The sequence below is a fragment of the Grus americana genome, chromosome 1 (genome assembly GCF_028858705.1).
Source record: "Grus americana isolate bGruAme1 chromosome 1, bGruAme1.mat, whole genome shotgun sequence".
Lineage (NCBI taxonomy): Eukaryota > Metazoa > Chordata > Aves > Gruiformes > Gruidae > Grus > Grus americana.
In genome coordinates this window covers 107,816,950-107,832,415 of record NC_072852.1, presented here as the reverse complement: position 1 = coordinate 107,832,415, position 15,466 = coordinate 107,816,950, and the positions used below count along the sequence as shown (strand labels likewise).

The following is a 15,466-nucleotide window of genomic DNA, read 5'->3' as shown; positions in this document are numbered from 1 at the left end:
TTCATGACCTGTGTCTGATTTTCCCCATTAATTCACCAGGAAAACTTTTGAAATGTTGATTTTGGAAGTGCCAAAGTACAGATTTAATTTTGTCATGCTCTTATTTTAGTTTCCTGCTGTAATTTGATTTAATTCCACCCAAATTTAAACATGTTTTCAGTTGATCCAAATTGCATTTGTAGTGAGTAAACTGTTCATTAACAAATAGAATCTGTTCTTTTCTGATACTCTGCTCAAAATTTAAGCTGCATTTTATCACAAAAGGAATCTGATAATTTTTCAGTTACCAGAATATGTGACTATATGGTTGTTGACAAATAGTTTCATTTTTTAAAAATTAAATTAATTTTGAAATCAACTTCTCTTTTACTATGCAAATACATTTTAGCTACACAAAATGTTTCTGTAGAATGGGTACAAATAATTCCTGTTAGGGGAAAACAACGTAAAATTTAAATAAAAAAATAAAATGTTGTAAAAGAAACCAACAACCCCCCCAGCCTTTTTGTGGATATTTGTCATTATCTCTCTGTTCTTCAGAATGCTTATATCTTTTTTAACCTCGAACTGAGTTTTGGATCCTTGTACAGGAGACCTATGTAGTAAGAATACAAGCACTTATACACATTTTAGAGAAGATTTACAAGTCATAGTTGTGAAGACAATACAGTCGTTCACAGATCAGTGGAAACCCTAAGTGTTCATTTAACCTTTAGCCTTAGTGTCATGGAAACCTGTAGTGGTCTTTCACCCATAACACCCTTGAAAATGAAGATTCCTTCTGGCCAGGAGACTTTCAATTACACTATTGATCAGAGCTATTTAAAGGATTATGAGCTCCTCATTCACGCTGTAAAAAAACTAATTACAAGCCAAAGAACAATATCTGTAATGCAGTAGGTTTTGAAAATACCTACATTGCTACACATATGAAAGGCAATTAGAGGCAGCAAATAACTGCAATGGAATAGTTAGCAACTTAAGTAATTCTTTTTCCTTAATTTTTAGCTACCTAGAAAACGGGAATTTGCTGTTTTACATTAAATCTAAATGAAAACTTACACAGCTAAGTTTTCATTTGAATACATTCGTGCTGCAGGTATGATGATAGTACATATGAGCTGGGATTAATTTTTATTTCACCAAATTGCTGAACTGTCATAAGGAACCTCAATGAGAAAAAAATTCCTATCAAGGTGAAAATGCATTACGTTTTCTCTTTTCTTGTAATACAGTGTTTCTTCTCCTATCTCTGCATTCAGTGGGTGATATTTCAGAATTTCCAAAATAGCTTTCACGTTCCCGGTGTTAAAAAATAATCAGTACTGACTTTCTGTTTTCAGTTTCAATTTCAAGAAATGTGATGAACTCACACTCCAAGGTGCTACTAATACTAATGATTCTATCCTTTACGTATGTTGTTAACAAAAGAAGGTAGTTAGTATTTTTGCAATGTTACAATTTCAGAAACAATTATTGTAGGCATAAAATGTACCACTAATATCTCTCTAATATTTTTCATTTATTAAATAGTATAATGAAAGCTCTTTGGATCTGTTGAAGGTTCGAGAGGTTTGCATCTCAAACAGCTCGAAGGCAACAGAAATCATATTGCTTCACAGTAATTTATTTTCATTTCATTGTTAGAGTGAGGTGTTGTGTGTGGACTACAATGAACCAGATTCTCAGCTATAATAAATGATTCAAACTCACTTGACATCAGTGGAGGCAGGCTAACTTACACTGGTTTAGTAGCTAATCATGCCTGTTACAATGTTTAATACCAATCATATAATTGTTCAGTTGCTCAAAGATTTAAAACAGCAGCAGTGTGGCAGGTAAATATATAAAAAAGAATTCTTGGTTCTGTTATACTGATTTTATGCAGGAGTCATAGCCTTGTTTATATTCAAGCATTTCACATTCATTTTGTATAAACATATTCTTTAGAAAAAAAGACTTGTATTTTACTGCTTAATAGATGACTCAGAGAATAGGTTCAACAGCAGAATTAGTTATGAAAAATTGGTCTTTCAAGAAAAGCAAAGTGAGCATTTTACCTCATCTTCAAGATATCCCACTGGTCATGAAATGAGGTTTATGCACGGTCATGGGCTCGCTCACTGGTTACAGAGTCCTTTAAGCAGCATTTCAAGTATGCAAATGTAAATTATTAGGGGAAAAAAATAAGAGACTACATGGCTTTAAAAGGTGATGAAATTATTTGATAAGTAAGCTGTTAAATGGCTTGATTGAGTTTGAACTTTTCTCCACTGGAAAGAATGGTAGAGTCATTTAGATCACTGAGATTATGAAAATGTTTTGTATTATTGTCAGATATTTTTGTTCATGAAAATTTGCAAGTTGAGCGTGAATGGGGGATGTGGTTGGTACTCATGCTAGAATGGCTACAGTGTTTCACTTTGAACTACATCAGGTAAGCAATTAAGCACATTTTGATGTGACATTAGACATGTCCTTTAAGTACTTTCCTAAATTGGAAGAAATAAGAGATGTAGCTCAGTTCTTTTTTGGATCAAGGTCTTTATTTTCATCCTGTCTTAATCAAATGAGTCTGATGATCTTTGCTAACAGAAGTTTATATATCTAGGAGTTATCTCGCAGTAATGAAATAAAATTCTTACAAAAAGGTTTTTCAAATATACCAGTTAATGTTAACCAGTTAACATGTATCTATGGGTCTTCCAAAAACAATGTTTTTAGTCTTTTAGAGGCTACTGAAATCAGTCTGTTAAAATTGGTACTGTGTCAAGGAAAGGGCTAACTGCAGCAGAGGACCTTTAAAGGTGTGGATGTCAATGCATCTGTCACTGTTCAGTCTTGACAGATAGGCCTCCGCCCATCATCCTCCAGGGACCGGTCAATCAGACACTGGCGGTGGATGGGACAGCTTTGCTGAAGTGCAAGGCAACCGGTGACCCCCTTCCTGTCATCAGCTGGTTAAAAGAAGGATTCACCTTCCTGGGCAGAGACCCTCGAACATCCATACAGGATCAGGGGACACTTCAGATTAAAACTCTGCGGGTGAGTAGCGATAACAGAACAAGTGCTGTAAGTGGTACATGGCTAGTCTTGAGCTGTTGGTGTGCGCCTCAAGCAGCTCTGCTGTCTTGCTGTCTGTCTTCAAAATCAACTTAGTTGTCTCTTTTACTATGAACTTCTCACCAAGTCCACATCCTATTTCATTCTTAGACATTGTGTAGGGAAGGGGGGGCGGGGGAAAGAAGAGCCAAACCAGCATCAGATATTTCTATTAGAATTCCCTAAAAACAGAATTGATACATAAAATCTTACGTTTGTTACAATAAAGCACATGAGCTGGGGATGGTTAGACATGTAAAAGGACAGGCTTTCCTTATCTTTTCAATTGGTATTACCATGACACCATTGGTCTGTTGTCTCTGTTAAAACTTAGAGCAGTTCATTTTCAACACCTGATCATAATTTTCCAAGGAGCTATTGTGCTAGCAAGTGATTCTGGAGTTCATCAGGGTTTGGCCATGCAGTTTCTCCATCAATGAGTCTTGGCAGTCTTGAGCTGGCTGATTTATTCCAATGTTACGCTTGCTGGAGATGTTCCAAAAGGCTGCGGATGGGAGAAGACAACTAATACTGTAACATACATGCAGTCATATGCAGAGGGATTTCTATTCAAAATGAAATGCCTATCATAATATTTACATTTTGACACATGAGATAACACGATATCTTAAAAGTACAAAGAAATCTTATAATATTCCAACTAGTATAATGTCAGATTTTGTTGAGAAACATTGCATCACTAATCTTTGCTTGAGCTTTCAATTTTTCCCTGTTCAAAGATAAAAATGAGTATTTGTTTGTGTGTTTGTGGACAAGCATGTATAAAAAAATAGTAAGGGAAATGTAATTATTTGTCAAGAACTGAAAGACAGTTTCAGAAACCACTTAATTTCATCAGCAGTAATTTCTGCACTTAGCTTTACCATCCAAAAAAATGTCAGTAAACATAGCTACTGAGGACAAGACATAAAGAGCAGTTTTATTTTCTGATACCATCTCATCAGTAATCGTAGATGAATTGTTAACTTCCTTGGAACAAAATGGAATTTATTAAAAAATTTATGCTAGCTTTCTTTGAGTAAACAATTTATCCTTCCTCCCTGGGCTGAAGGCAGGTTTAGGCCACGAAGGTTAATGCATTTTTCCTGTAGAGCTGGATTAAAGAGTGCGCTTGAATAGTCAAGATTCCCCAGTAGTGTTGGAAAGCAGCAATTAAAGGTGGAAGCTTAGTGATTTCAAACAAACTTTCAGGCATCAGTGATGGGCTTCTGTGGAGTGTCCATGAGGCAGAAGCTCCTGGGATACCTGTCTGCATGCAGCTATGCAAACAATGAAATTGGTTCTGAATCGTGCCAGTGCATTAATCTCGCTGTTAGAGGCACAAGGTCTGTAAACAAAAGGAAAAAAAAATTGCTTGCAAGGGGAGAAGAAAACAGTATTAGTAGTGAGTGTGGTTTTGAAAGACACAAAGCTTTTATTGATCCTTAAGTGGCTCATTCACTACTAACCATTTTTTCCTAAAGGCTCAGAAAGACATTTTTTATAAACCCCTCAATTGCAGTAATGTGCACTGTTTGACTCAGACTTAAGAACAAAAACCACACACAACCATAAAAAAACAGATTTCTCCTGTACCATTCAATTTTTAAGAATTAAATATAGATTTAAATCTGGAATGTTTAACATTTGTCTCAGGTCTACCTGAGCAAGGACTAGCAACACTTCCTAAGCAAAAAATGGCCACAAAGTATGTCCAAGCAGACTTACATACCCAAGTTTGAAACAAATTAATATTTATCACCCACATGTCCTCAGTCTTCTACTCCCCTCACAATTAATAATCACTATTGCAATCATAAAATATTTCAAGATATGGGTAAAGATGAGCCACTACTATTTAAACCTTTGAGGCCATCCTCTTCTGCTATGTAATTCTCTTTCTGTGTATGAATCAAATTATTCAGGAGTCTGCAGCAGTCACAGTGAACCATGGGCCACAGTCATAAACATGAACCTAGAGATTGTACTGATGAGCCAATCTTTCCAGTTGCTGTGAAGAAGACAACCAAAAACTCACATACATCACTCACTCAGGACTCTTTCAGACAGGTCACCACTGAAGGAAAACTCCCTCTTGCTCTGTAAAAGTGTACCATGCTGTATTTAGACACCCGGAATAACTGAGGAAGAAAACTGTTTATTTTACTGGATAGCAAAGATTTTCCATTCACCTCCCCTGTTGTTTTTACCATAGCACAAAAAAAAAAATTATGAATAATTGAATTATCAATACACTATGACTGTATCTAATCCATCTACAATCTGGTAGTTAGATAATTCACCATAACTTGCAAGAGGCAGCATATCTCCAGCTTGCTTTGCATGTTGAGGTTGCCTTCTGCAAGTTACACTGTTGTGTATACCACATCATTGAGTATGCCCTATGCCATCTGTCACGGTAGTACACAAATGAAGTTGAGAACCATAGCCTTGAGAAATATTCTCCATTATCACATAATGAAGAATTATATATTTAATAAAAGCTCGGAGGAAGCAAAATAAAAAAACTACTTCAGAATACTATAAGGCGCTCTCCTCTGGAAAATCTGTCTCCTTTCAAGAGTCTTTCTTATTTCATTAGCAGTACCTCTGTATTTTGAGTCTCTGAGCCATTGTCAGAGGATTTTAATTATTGCTTGTATTTCACGGAAAAAGCGCCTCCTAAAATGCAAGTTATGCTCATTCAGACAATTGAACCAGCATTAATCAGTTGCTACCTGCCCCTAAGAAGAGTATGTTGCACTCCCAGTGTATCTGAAGAAAATACCAACAAAATTCAAACGTGACAAAGTTAAAAATCAATTAAATTATATATCAACAAGTAATTTAAAGAGCATCTCACTTATTTGCCTTGCCATTCTTCTTGAAGAGTGAGGTATAAGCACATTTGCTATAGTGCCAATCTGCATTTAGCAGAAGACCCATTACAATTCCTTGAAGTTCAATAAAGCTTCTTGGATGCTGTCCTATTTCCGTCAAGTCATCTGATGGTGAATATAATTCTCCTTTATCACTAGAGTCAGCACTCTCCTTCTTCTGCTTCCATCTCCAGATTACCATGCTTTATACATAGTGGTAGGAGGGCTTCTCTGCATATTTTGTGTTTTGTAAAGTTAACGTTTTCCATCCATCTCTGTAGTCTTCACTAGTTCCTGTGTCAGAAATTTTTACTTTAAATTTAAGTAAGGAATAGCAAAACCCTTGGCAAGTTTTCCAGTAGGACAATTTATACAGCAATGAGATTAATATTGACAATATAATTCAAAATGGTTTCCCCAAATAAATTTGAAATATATGAACTGACAAGGGAATCACACCAGTTTTATACAAATGGGGTTTTTTTGCTGCCAAAGTGCCTTGCAAGCCTGAAGTAAAATCCCATGTGAAACAGAAGAAAGGTAAGCATGGTATAGGATCTCATTTAACTTTGCCATTTGAAAATTGCTTGGAGGACTGTCTGTGTAGAGAGAACCACTATTAAATCTCAGCCACAGTATTTGTACGTGTGGTGTCCTGTATAGCAATGACTTCATCAGTCATAAGAGTCTAAGATGATGTCACAGCCTTCCTGGCACTGGAAACTGTATCTCTGGGTCATGGGATAATGACTGGTGAGATTTTATCCTCTACAAAGTTAATTGCTCTTACACTGTTACCTGATTTCACCTGCATTTGTTGTAACCAATGTAAAGATTGACACTGTCTAAAACATCCAATCTGTAGCATTTGCATGCTGTACTGGTACCATTAGCAATATGAAAATTAGAATTAGAAAAGTATTAGAAGCAAGTAATCTTATTATAGTTCTCTAAAAGTAAGCCACCATTAAATGACTGTTTGAAAATGTCCAGTGCCCTCTAGTCTGGTGTAAAATGTAGGCTAAGTCCTTCTTACTAAGAAACATTTAGAAAAAAAAAAAATTAGAGTAAACTCTGTCAGCTGATTCTAAAACATTGTTAAAACTGCCTTTAACTGTTTTTTTATGTCTAGCTGTCCGATACTGGGACTTACACTTGCGTTGCTACAAGTTCCAGTGGGGAGACATCCTGGAGTGCTGTGCTGGAGGTGACAGGTAAGCGATGTCCAACTGTTTTTCTGTTGGCATAAAATGGAAGTGTAGACTATATTAGAGCAGTCTGAGTCAAATAATCAGTTCTAGAAGTTCTGGGATTGAGATGGAGAAGTTTTAGGCGGGAAGGCTGGGTTCCTTCATACACTGTGCATTTCATTGCTATTATCTTTAAATGCCCATTGACATTGCAACAATTTGTATTTGTCTCCGGTGACAGCGGTATACTATAACTCTTCTAAACAGGAGTATTAATAAACTGTGGATTCATCCAGTAATTGGCTTGGACAAGAAAACTATTATGCCTACACAAAGTCCTGTCAAAGTCCAATGTGCTCTCTGTGAGTACTGGAGTTGATCTGGATATAGGAACTTTATCAGCCTTTTAGTAGCTGAGGTTTTGATATTTTATGTAAACTTCAGCAAAGCTGGGCTTTTTTGGTTTTCTTTCTTTTCTTTTTTATATATTTATATATAACCTTTTGAGCCTTGTAGGTTTTTTCTTTCAGTATGTACCTAAAGAATGATAGCTCTTCATCCAAAAATATACATGGTAATGCATTTGTTGACTTAGTTCTTTACAGATCAAGAACATTAGTTATGCTGATTTTGCAGATGTTTGGCACATTTTTGCTTTTAATCTTCTACTTTGATCAAATTTACACAATCAAGGATAAAAAGTAATTGGTTTGTATTTGCCCCTTACAGAATCCGGTGGAGCAACAGTCAGTAAAAATTACGATATAAATGACCTCCCTGGGCCACCATCCAAACCTCAGGTCACTGATGTTACTAAGAACAGTGTCACCCTGTCCTGGCAACCAGGGACCCCTGGAAGCCTACCAGCTAGTGCATATATCATTGAGGCTTTTAGGTATGTGAATTATTCCACTTTTAATCTTCCTTTCTAATTTTGCTTAAACCCTGGTACCAGCTGTTCTCCTGGTATTGTGGTGTTCTTTTGGACTCCACACGTATCATTAGAAGTTCATTAAAAGACTCAACTCGTATGGCAGGCATTGATTTTTATTTTTTAAATTGATTTTTTTTTCAATTTATCACTTTTTTCTAAGTGTTTAATTGAGGAGCATCTAACTATTTCTTCAGGTCAACAGTAATATAACAGGACAATGCAGTCATTATTTGTTACTTTTTCCTTAGCATTAACAATCAATGTGAAAATGTTGCAGGTGAAATCATTTGGGCCAGTGTTATGACTATCATAGTACAAATAACCTGAAAATAATCCTGAAGCGTCTCTGCATATTTTATTTCCTGTTCTTGTTAAAGCAGCACCTCTTAAAGAGTGGTAGCACTTCACATTTCTATTTTTTACTGTTTTAGATAGATTAAAACTTTTAACTGAGAAGGCTAGTGTTGGTAATTTAGGATTTCATCCTGCAGCCTGAGGTTGAAGAGAATCCAGCTGCTCCCTTCCACACAGCAGCACTTAATACATGGTAGAAAAGAACTCCTGGGCCCCAGTTCAGCAAATTTGTTTAAGCATGGGCCATACCTGTCACGTGTATCGGCAATATATGCTTCCACTTAAATATGTGCACATTCTTAAATGTTTTCCTTAATCAAGATGTGCATCAAATGATAAATAATATAGTTCATCTTTTAATTAAAAATCATGAAAGAATTTGTCAAAATCATATGCATGCAAATTTAAGAAGTTACAGTGATAATGCTTCAACCTGCTATATTGATATGCAAAGAACATTACTGTATGTACAAACTGTTGGTTTTGTCCTGGAACTTGTACTATCCTTTATGCACTACATGAATGAAACAATTGAAACAATATGAAACATAGCTTTCCATTTTCTTTTTCCTTTTAATATATTTAAAGGTTTTTTTAATCAATGCTATACAACATAGCACAATAAAATCAAAATTTCTCTTTAAACTTTTGTGATATTTCACCCTAGATAAGCTTTAATGGCATCCCATCAAGAACTGTAACAAAAGCCAGGCATTTTCATTAAAAGCTGTTTTAACAATCACACTTGAAATCTTTTCACGCAGTGGATTGTAATCTAATTATAATAATGTCCAGTGGAAAATGTAGTGACAGAAAAAATAATCATATACTTTCCTTCATTTACAAGCATGTTTTCAGACCTTTTTTTTGTAACTTTGAGTATGGCTTTAGTTCAAGGAGAATACTTTCCTTCCAATGGCAATTCATTGACATAATTTACTTAGCAGTATAGAAAATTATCTTTTAACAGGATTTTCTTCGCTAAGGTTTATGTTCAAGAGTGGCCTATTTATCATTGAAATTTATTTTACAGCTTTTCACACTTTCCTTTTGCAGATATTTATTTTAGAGAGATAGCAAAAGCTTTTGCTTCTCTTGAAAGGAGAAATACTTTTGACAGCTGTGTTATTTTTTATCCCATCTTGATGAGTTAACTGAAACAAATTTTGGGTTTTTTACCCTGCTTTTACTAATTTTTCCTGTGCTTAGACTCGATATAGGGTTACAAGAGTAGGTCCTTTCACTTCTTTATTTTTCTTTTGCATTAGTCTATAATATTCAATCCTCTTCTCATTGCAGTCAATCTGTAAGCAATAGTTGGCAAACAGTGGCTAACCATGTGAAGACCACTCTCTACACTGTGAGAGGACTGCGCCCCAATACAATCTACCTGTTTATGGTGAGAGCTATCAATTCACAAGGTCTGAGTGATCCCAGCCCTATGTCAGATCCTGTCCGAACACAAGGTAACAGTAATTATTAAGGCTTATGTGCTTGAGTTAAAATAGAAAGAAGGAACTCAGAATTGATCAATAGGTCAGTCTGGCCATTTGGCTTTAGCACTCTGACTGAAGGAATCATGAATTGAGCTTAACCAATAAAGATAAAAAATAGTCCAATGTTTGCTGTATCAATCTGGAGCTTAGGAGATATACGTTAGCTCTTTAATCCTTGGTACGTTTTAGACCTTTTGGTTTGCAGTCCACTTAGGCTTAGTGTGCCCCTTGATGCCTGATTTGTATTGAAAGTACTGGGAGTTATCAACGCTATTCTGAAAATTGCTCTGAATACCATGATCTCCTCAGTATCTTTTCTCTCCACGTCCTTACTTCTTCTCCGTTATTATATATCTCTCTCAATAGAGATATACTATAACAACAAGTGCTTATGACAGGCATACACTGTGTTTAGCATTAGTTTTAATCAAAAGAATTACAGAAAATATCTGTAACATACTGATTAATCTGGTCCAACATTTAGGCAGAGAATTCATGTAAACTAAGGCGTCTGCATGCTAAGAATATTTTGAAGTTATTGTGAGAAAAGTATGGGTCTTCTATTTATATACCTAGATTTCTGAATTCTTTATATTAATCCACTGCACAAACCAAGAGGGAAGGCTGAAGTGAAATCCATCATTTATAGGGTGGTGATACCACTGATAGCTGTGATCCTCCATTGTTATTGAATTGACTATTGAATTCTGTTCACATTATATCAAGCTCTAATGGTGTATAACTATCACAAACAAATTCCTCTTCACAGCATGGATTTTTTTGTCTTTGACAGCATGCTGCTCAAATACTTCATTAAAGAGTGTAATTCTGTGTTAAACAGGTTGGAATATAGGAATTAATAATTTTTTGTAATCATATTTTTTTCGAGTCCGAAGTAATAGCTCCTCTCACAGTTAATTTAGAATGAGATTGCCTCCATTTATGGAAGTTATAAAAGTGTACATGGAGAGTGCATCCTGTGTCAGCCTCCAGCACGTGTAAGTGGTTTGGGTCCTTTGCTGGTCCTAGATGGAAAGAGAGAAACAAGAGTAGGGTGGTATTTCTTTATCATATAACCGTGATATCTAGCCTCTCTCATCCCAGTCTATTCCTAAATAAGTCTGTCCTTAATAATTATCCCCTCAAAATAGTAATCATTGCTGTAAAAGGAGAAACAGAGCTGCTTTCTGAAAAGCTGAAGGAGTTGGGCAGGGATTTCATAGCTCGACTACCCACAGAGTATCACAAGTTTTCTTCTTTTTCTTACTCTCCCATTATTACAGGGTGACTCATGTTTTTCATTGCACCAGGCTTTTAGTCTGCATAACTTATCACCTAGTTAAAAAAACAACTTTGTTTGGCATTTGAGTGTCAAGTATAGACTTTTTATCTGACATACTGACAAGCAATTTGATTTCAGTAAAAACATGTCTTTTAATTAGCTACAGCATGTGTTGCAGCTTCCATTTCCAGAAGCTGTTTAGCAGTCAAGCACACTGAGACATGTACAGGATTTATAGCTTCTTTGCAAGCCTGCAGTTTAATAGAATTAAATCATAAAATCAATTGAAAATTAACATAATGTTTTGATGTGATTTCTAATTACGCCTGAATCCAATTCAGGCTCACAGAAGAAGCTGACACACAGTAGAAAGCCTATTCACAGTGGCCATGGAGGAAGAAAAAAGCAGCTATAACAGTGCTATATAATACTAATTTGCAACAGGTGTCTGTGGTAACTTTAATAGCTGAGCATTTAATTTCCTGGTGTTAAGTATAGCAAGTGCAAGTAAAAGGATTTTATGCATATTTTCACCAGTGGACTACAAGTAGACAATCAGGCACTTTCAAAAGGTTTACCTTGGATGACTTACATCAAATAAGGACAGAGAAATCAGTAATTACTCTAAGAAAAGAGTTGATTTCTTGTTTGGATTATTAACAGACCAAACCATTAAGAAACACTTTAAAGAAACTCTGTATAATCCTATGGCTGGAATTTAAATTGCTAGCAACTAATAGTGAGTTCACTGGAAGTTGTTAAAAGAGAGGTTAGAGAAAAAATATAACCAATTTAATTTTAAAGACATCTTAACTGTGATCAGAATATAACGTCTTGAGCTAGTTTTACCTGAGTCATGATTTTATTATTCCAGTACTTGACAATATCCTTTTCCACCAGGAGTCTCCTAGTAATGTGAAAATGACATTATAAGACACTACACTATGAGCATCACATGCATATTTTTCCAAGTGTACATACCAGAAAACAGAATTCCACATGTATATCTTGATAATAATTTCTTACTGTTATTAGCCCATGTTATTCCCTTACTTCTGGACATATGTCCCTTTAAAATGATGAAATGCAGTGCATACAAACACACTATGTAGTAATGTCTTTTTCCCTGAGGGAATATAGGTACTTTGTTGGTTGTAAACCACAGAATAACTTAAGCTAAAATGTATCCATAGGTAGCTATAGGTATTTTGTACAAAGGACCATAGCTTTTTGTGGACAGCAGCATAAATTATTGTCCTGTAAACCAGTCTGAGTTGATGTCTTACAGATTTATTTTATTATATTTCTCAGTTTCATGATCACTTTGAATAGGCATAATTTGCTAGATAAACTCCTTCACTGACATCATTTTTGGATTATATTCCCCGTGGAGACCCATGGAGCCATTTTCATTTGAATATCAGTAGAAGCCTGTGGTAATATTGTTTATTGGTGGTTCAGAACCCATAACAATCCAGAATTATGAAGCTGAAATATTGATGATCAAAACCTACTTTATTTCAAAATCTAGAGGCAGGTGATTCAAACTCAGTTGTTATATTTAATTTTTTCATTTTTAAGAGCGCTATTATTTCTTCTTAATAATATTTAGAAGATAAAAAGAAATTACATGTTGCATACTCCCATATCTAAAACCGCCAGAGGGGGAAAAAACCCTTTTATGTATGTATTCTCTTCACAAGGACATGTGATGTTGACCCAGAAAGAGGGAAAGCATCTTTGGCTAGTGAATCCCGTGGGAAAACCAAACAGAATTCACGGATGCCTAGACAGGCATGACCATAATGTATCGGGTCTTTTTGAATATAATCTGTGTTTGTGTTTCAATTCTTCTCTTCTGGAAAAATTACAAGCAAATTGCAGCAGAAATAATCAATATATGTATTTCTAACAGGCATTATGCAATCCACATAGGCAATTGACATAGTGAGGGCATCTGTAACTGTTGACCAAGAATCATGTTGTAAGATTCTTGAAGGATCCATTGAAGGGATCCAGACTTCACTGGCTCCTAGAAAGTACCTTCCAACAAACTCCTTTTGGTGTAATGTAACAGAATATGATGATTTCCAGGAACTGTCACCAAAAAGACACATTGCACAGCTCCTTCTCCATTTTCTGACACATATTGACATGTTGTGCTGGAGATGGAGTCACAGTTTTCCATAGATGTATACTAAATGATCAAATTCCTTCAGGTTTTGACTAGAAGAAATAATTTCCCCGCAAACTTTGAAGGAATCTTTGACATAATCTTGAAGAAAAAATTTTTGTGGTAGAGTGTTTTTGTTGGCCTTTTATTAGATCAGAAATTCTTTTTTTCATATTTGCACTAGATTTCCTATATTTCCTAGATTATCTGTAGTTGTAAAGGGAAAATTTGCTTTGCAGAAGAAAATGATTATTTTTAGTGTTTGGTTTCTTGTGTGCATGGTATGTGGGGAGAAGAAGCTTAGTGAAAGTTTGGAAACATATAATGACTTAGTGTCATGTATGATCTAAGAAAATAAAAAAAAAAAGCATGTTCATTTTCTTCAATTATACTAACCAATTTGGTTCCAGACATCTGGGCAACATTATTATTATCTGAGTATTTTGGAACTAGTGAATATATCTGAGAAAACTTTGCCATCGAGTCCAAATGCTCATTTAAACATCTTTATATTTCATTATTTCCTAAGCAGCTAAAGGTGAAAAGGTGAATGGTTCGTTTGCGTTACTTGATATGCTTTGGAGTTCATATTTAAACCTTAGTACCGTATTGTTTTAAAAACAGTACTGTAAAGGGTGTATAAGTCAGGTCATTAAGCTATTCAGTAACTCTTATTGATGCCTTATACAACTCTTTTCATTAAAATAATGCTTTCATGTGTGTGCCTGGCCTGGCAGATATCAGCCCACCAGCACAAGGTGTGGATCACAGGCAGGTACAGAAAGAACTGGGAGACGTCATTGTACGACTGCATAATCCTGTTGTGCTAACACCCACGACGGTTCAAGTCACCTGGACGGTAAGGCTTCTGTTATTATTACCTTAATAGTACTTGAATTTTGCCTATTTATCCCTGCAGCTTTTTACTACCCTGAAAAGCTCCAGTCTTGACTTCAAACATTTTACAGGCATATATATGTGGTAATAAAATGGTCTTTTTATTTTCTTTTTCAAGTCAGGCAGGTTCAAAGTCTTCAGCTCAAAGCAAGCTAGCTGTCTGACTAGAAAAATGTTATAAAAATGAATATGCTTAACACCATAATCTAAAGGATAATTGATCTGTGGACTCATTACTGTGCACGTCAAAAAATAATCAAAGTTAAATATCAACATGAAATTGCTGTATGAAAAAGCACTTTCCACTTCAAGACATAGGGACCTGTGACAATACCTTATTGTTTGGTGACCCTAAAATGCAAAAATAACTTTCCAATAGGGCACTTGTAGTGAAGTCAGAAGCACGTGGTGCTGATGCCTGGTCCACTATGTAACATCTGGTTTTCTAACATAAGCCTTACCCGCAATCAGTGGGTATCCTTTCATTATAGAAGACCAGAATCTTTCTGGCAATACTTAACAACATTTCTATTTGAGAGGTCAAACTGCCGGGTAGAATTTCTAATATAGTGTTTGCCTTTCAAAATCTTATGTTTCCATTCCTGAGGTTTGAAGGAAAGGATTTGTAACTGTAGAAGGAGAGAGCACGTTCCTAGGGCACTGCGCACCAGAAAAGAGTGCTTTGCTCTTGGGGCATCTGCCCCAGAGGAAGGAGAGCCATGGGTGAAAGAGTGAGAGAAGTAGTACTGCCGCGCACGTCACTGAAACAGTTGTGTTACATAGGATGAATTCTGCTAAAGGGTTATTCACAATACTCAGGGTTTTTCTTCTACACGTAATATTGCTAAAAAGTTAATGTCTACGGGGGATTATACAATAGGAGATAAGAAGTGTGGTGATAGATCGTGTGTTATAGGGATTACTGTTGTTTTCGCACAACTCAGCCATATTTATGGGGGCTTATGCACCATCCTTGTTCTGACAGATTTCAATGGTCGGGGGGCAGATTAGCATAAATAGAGAAACCCTCAAATTTGTCTTTCTTAGAAGATTATTTAGAAAATGTGTCATTGCATTTTGCCATTGATGTCACCACTCAGCTTGCCTTTCTAAAAATACTGTTTCAGGTACATAACTCCAGGACAGGCTGACTTTCTCG

At 35.7% G+C, this 15,466-nt stretch overlaps 1 protein-coding gene across 17 annotated transcripts in view; it reads left to right on the top strand.

The window, feature by feature from the left end:
* Positions 1 to 15,466, top strand: part of ROBO2 (roundabout guidance receptor 2) — a 485,452-nt gene that overhangs the window by 383,659 nt on the left and 86,327 nt on the right. For all 17 annotated transcript variants that reach the window (XM_054847356.1, XM_054847298.1, XM_054847318.1 and 14 more), the window contains 5 exons: positions 2,840 to 3,045; positions 7,114 to 7,195; positions 7,901 to 8,066; positions 9,759 to 9,925; positions 14,148 to 14,269. In XM_054847356.1, the coding sequence (XP_054703331.1) occupies positions 2,840 to 3,045; positions 7,114 to 7,195; positions 7,901 to 8,066; positions 9,759 to 9,925; positions 14,148 to 14,269 (743 nt within the window). The remainder of the gene's footprint in view (positions 1 to 2,839; positions 3,046 to 7,113; positions 7,196 to 7,900; positions 8,067 to 9,758; positions 9,926 to 14,147; positions 14,270 to 15,466) is intronic.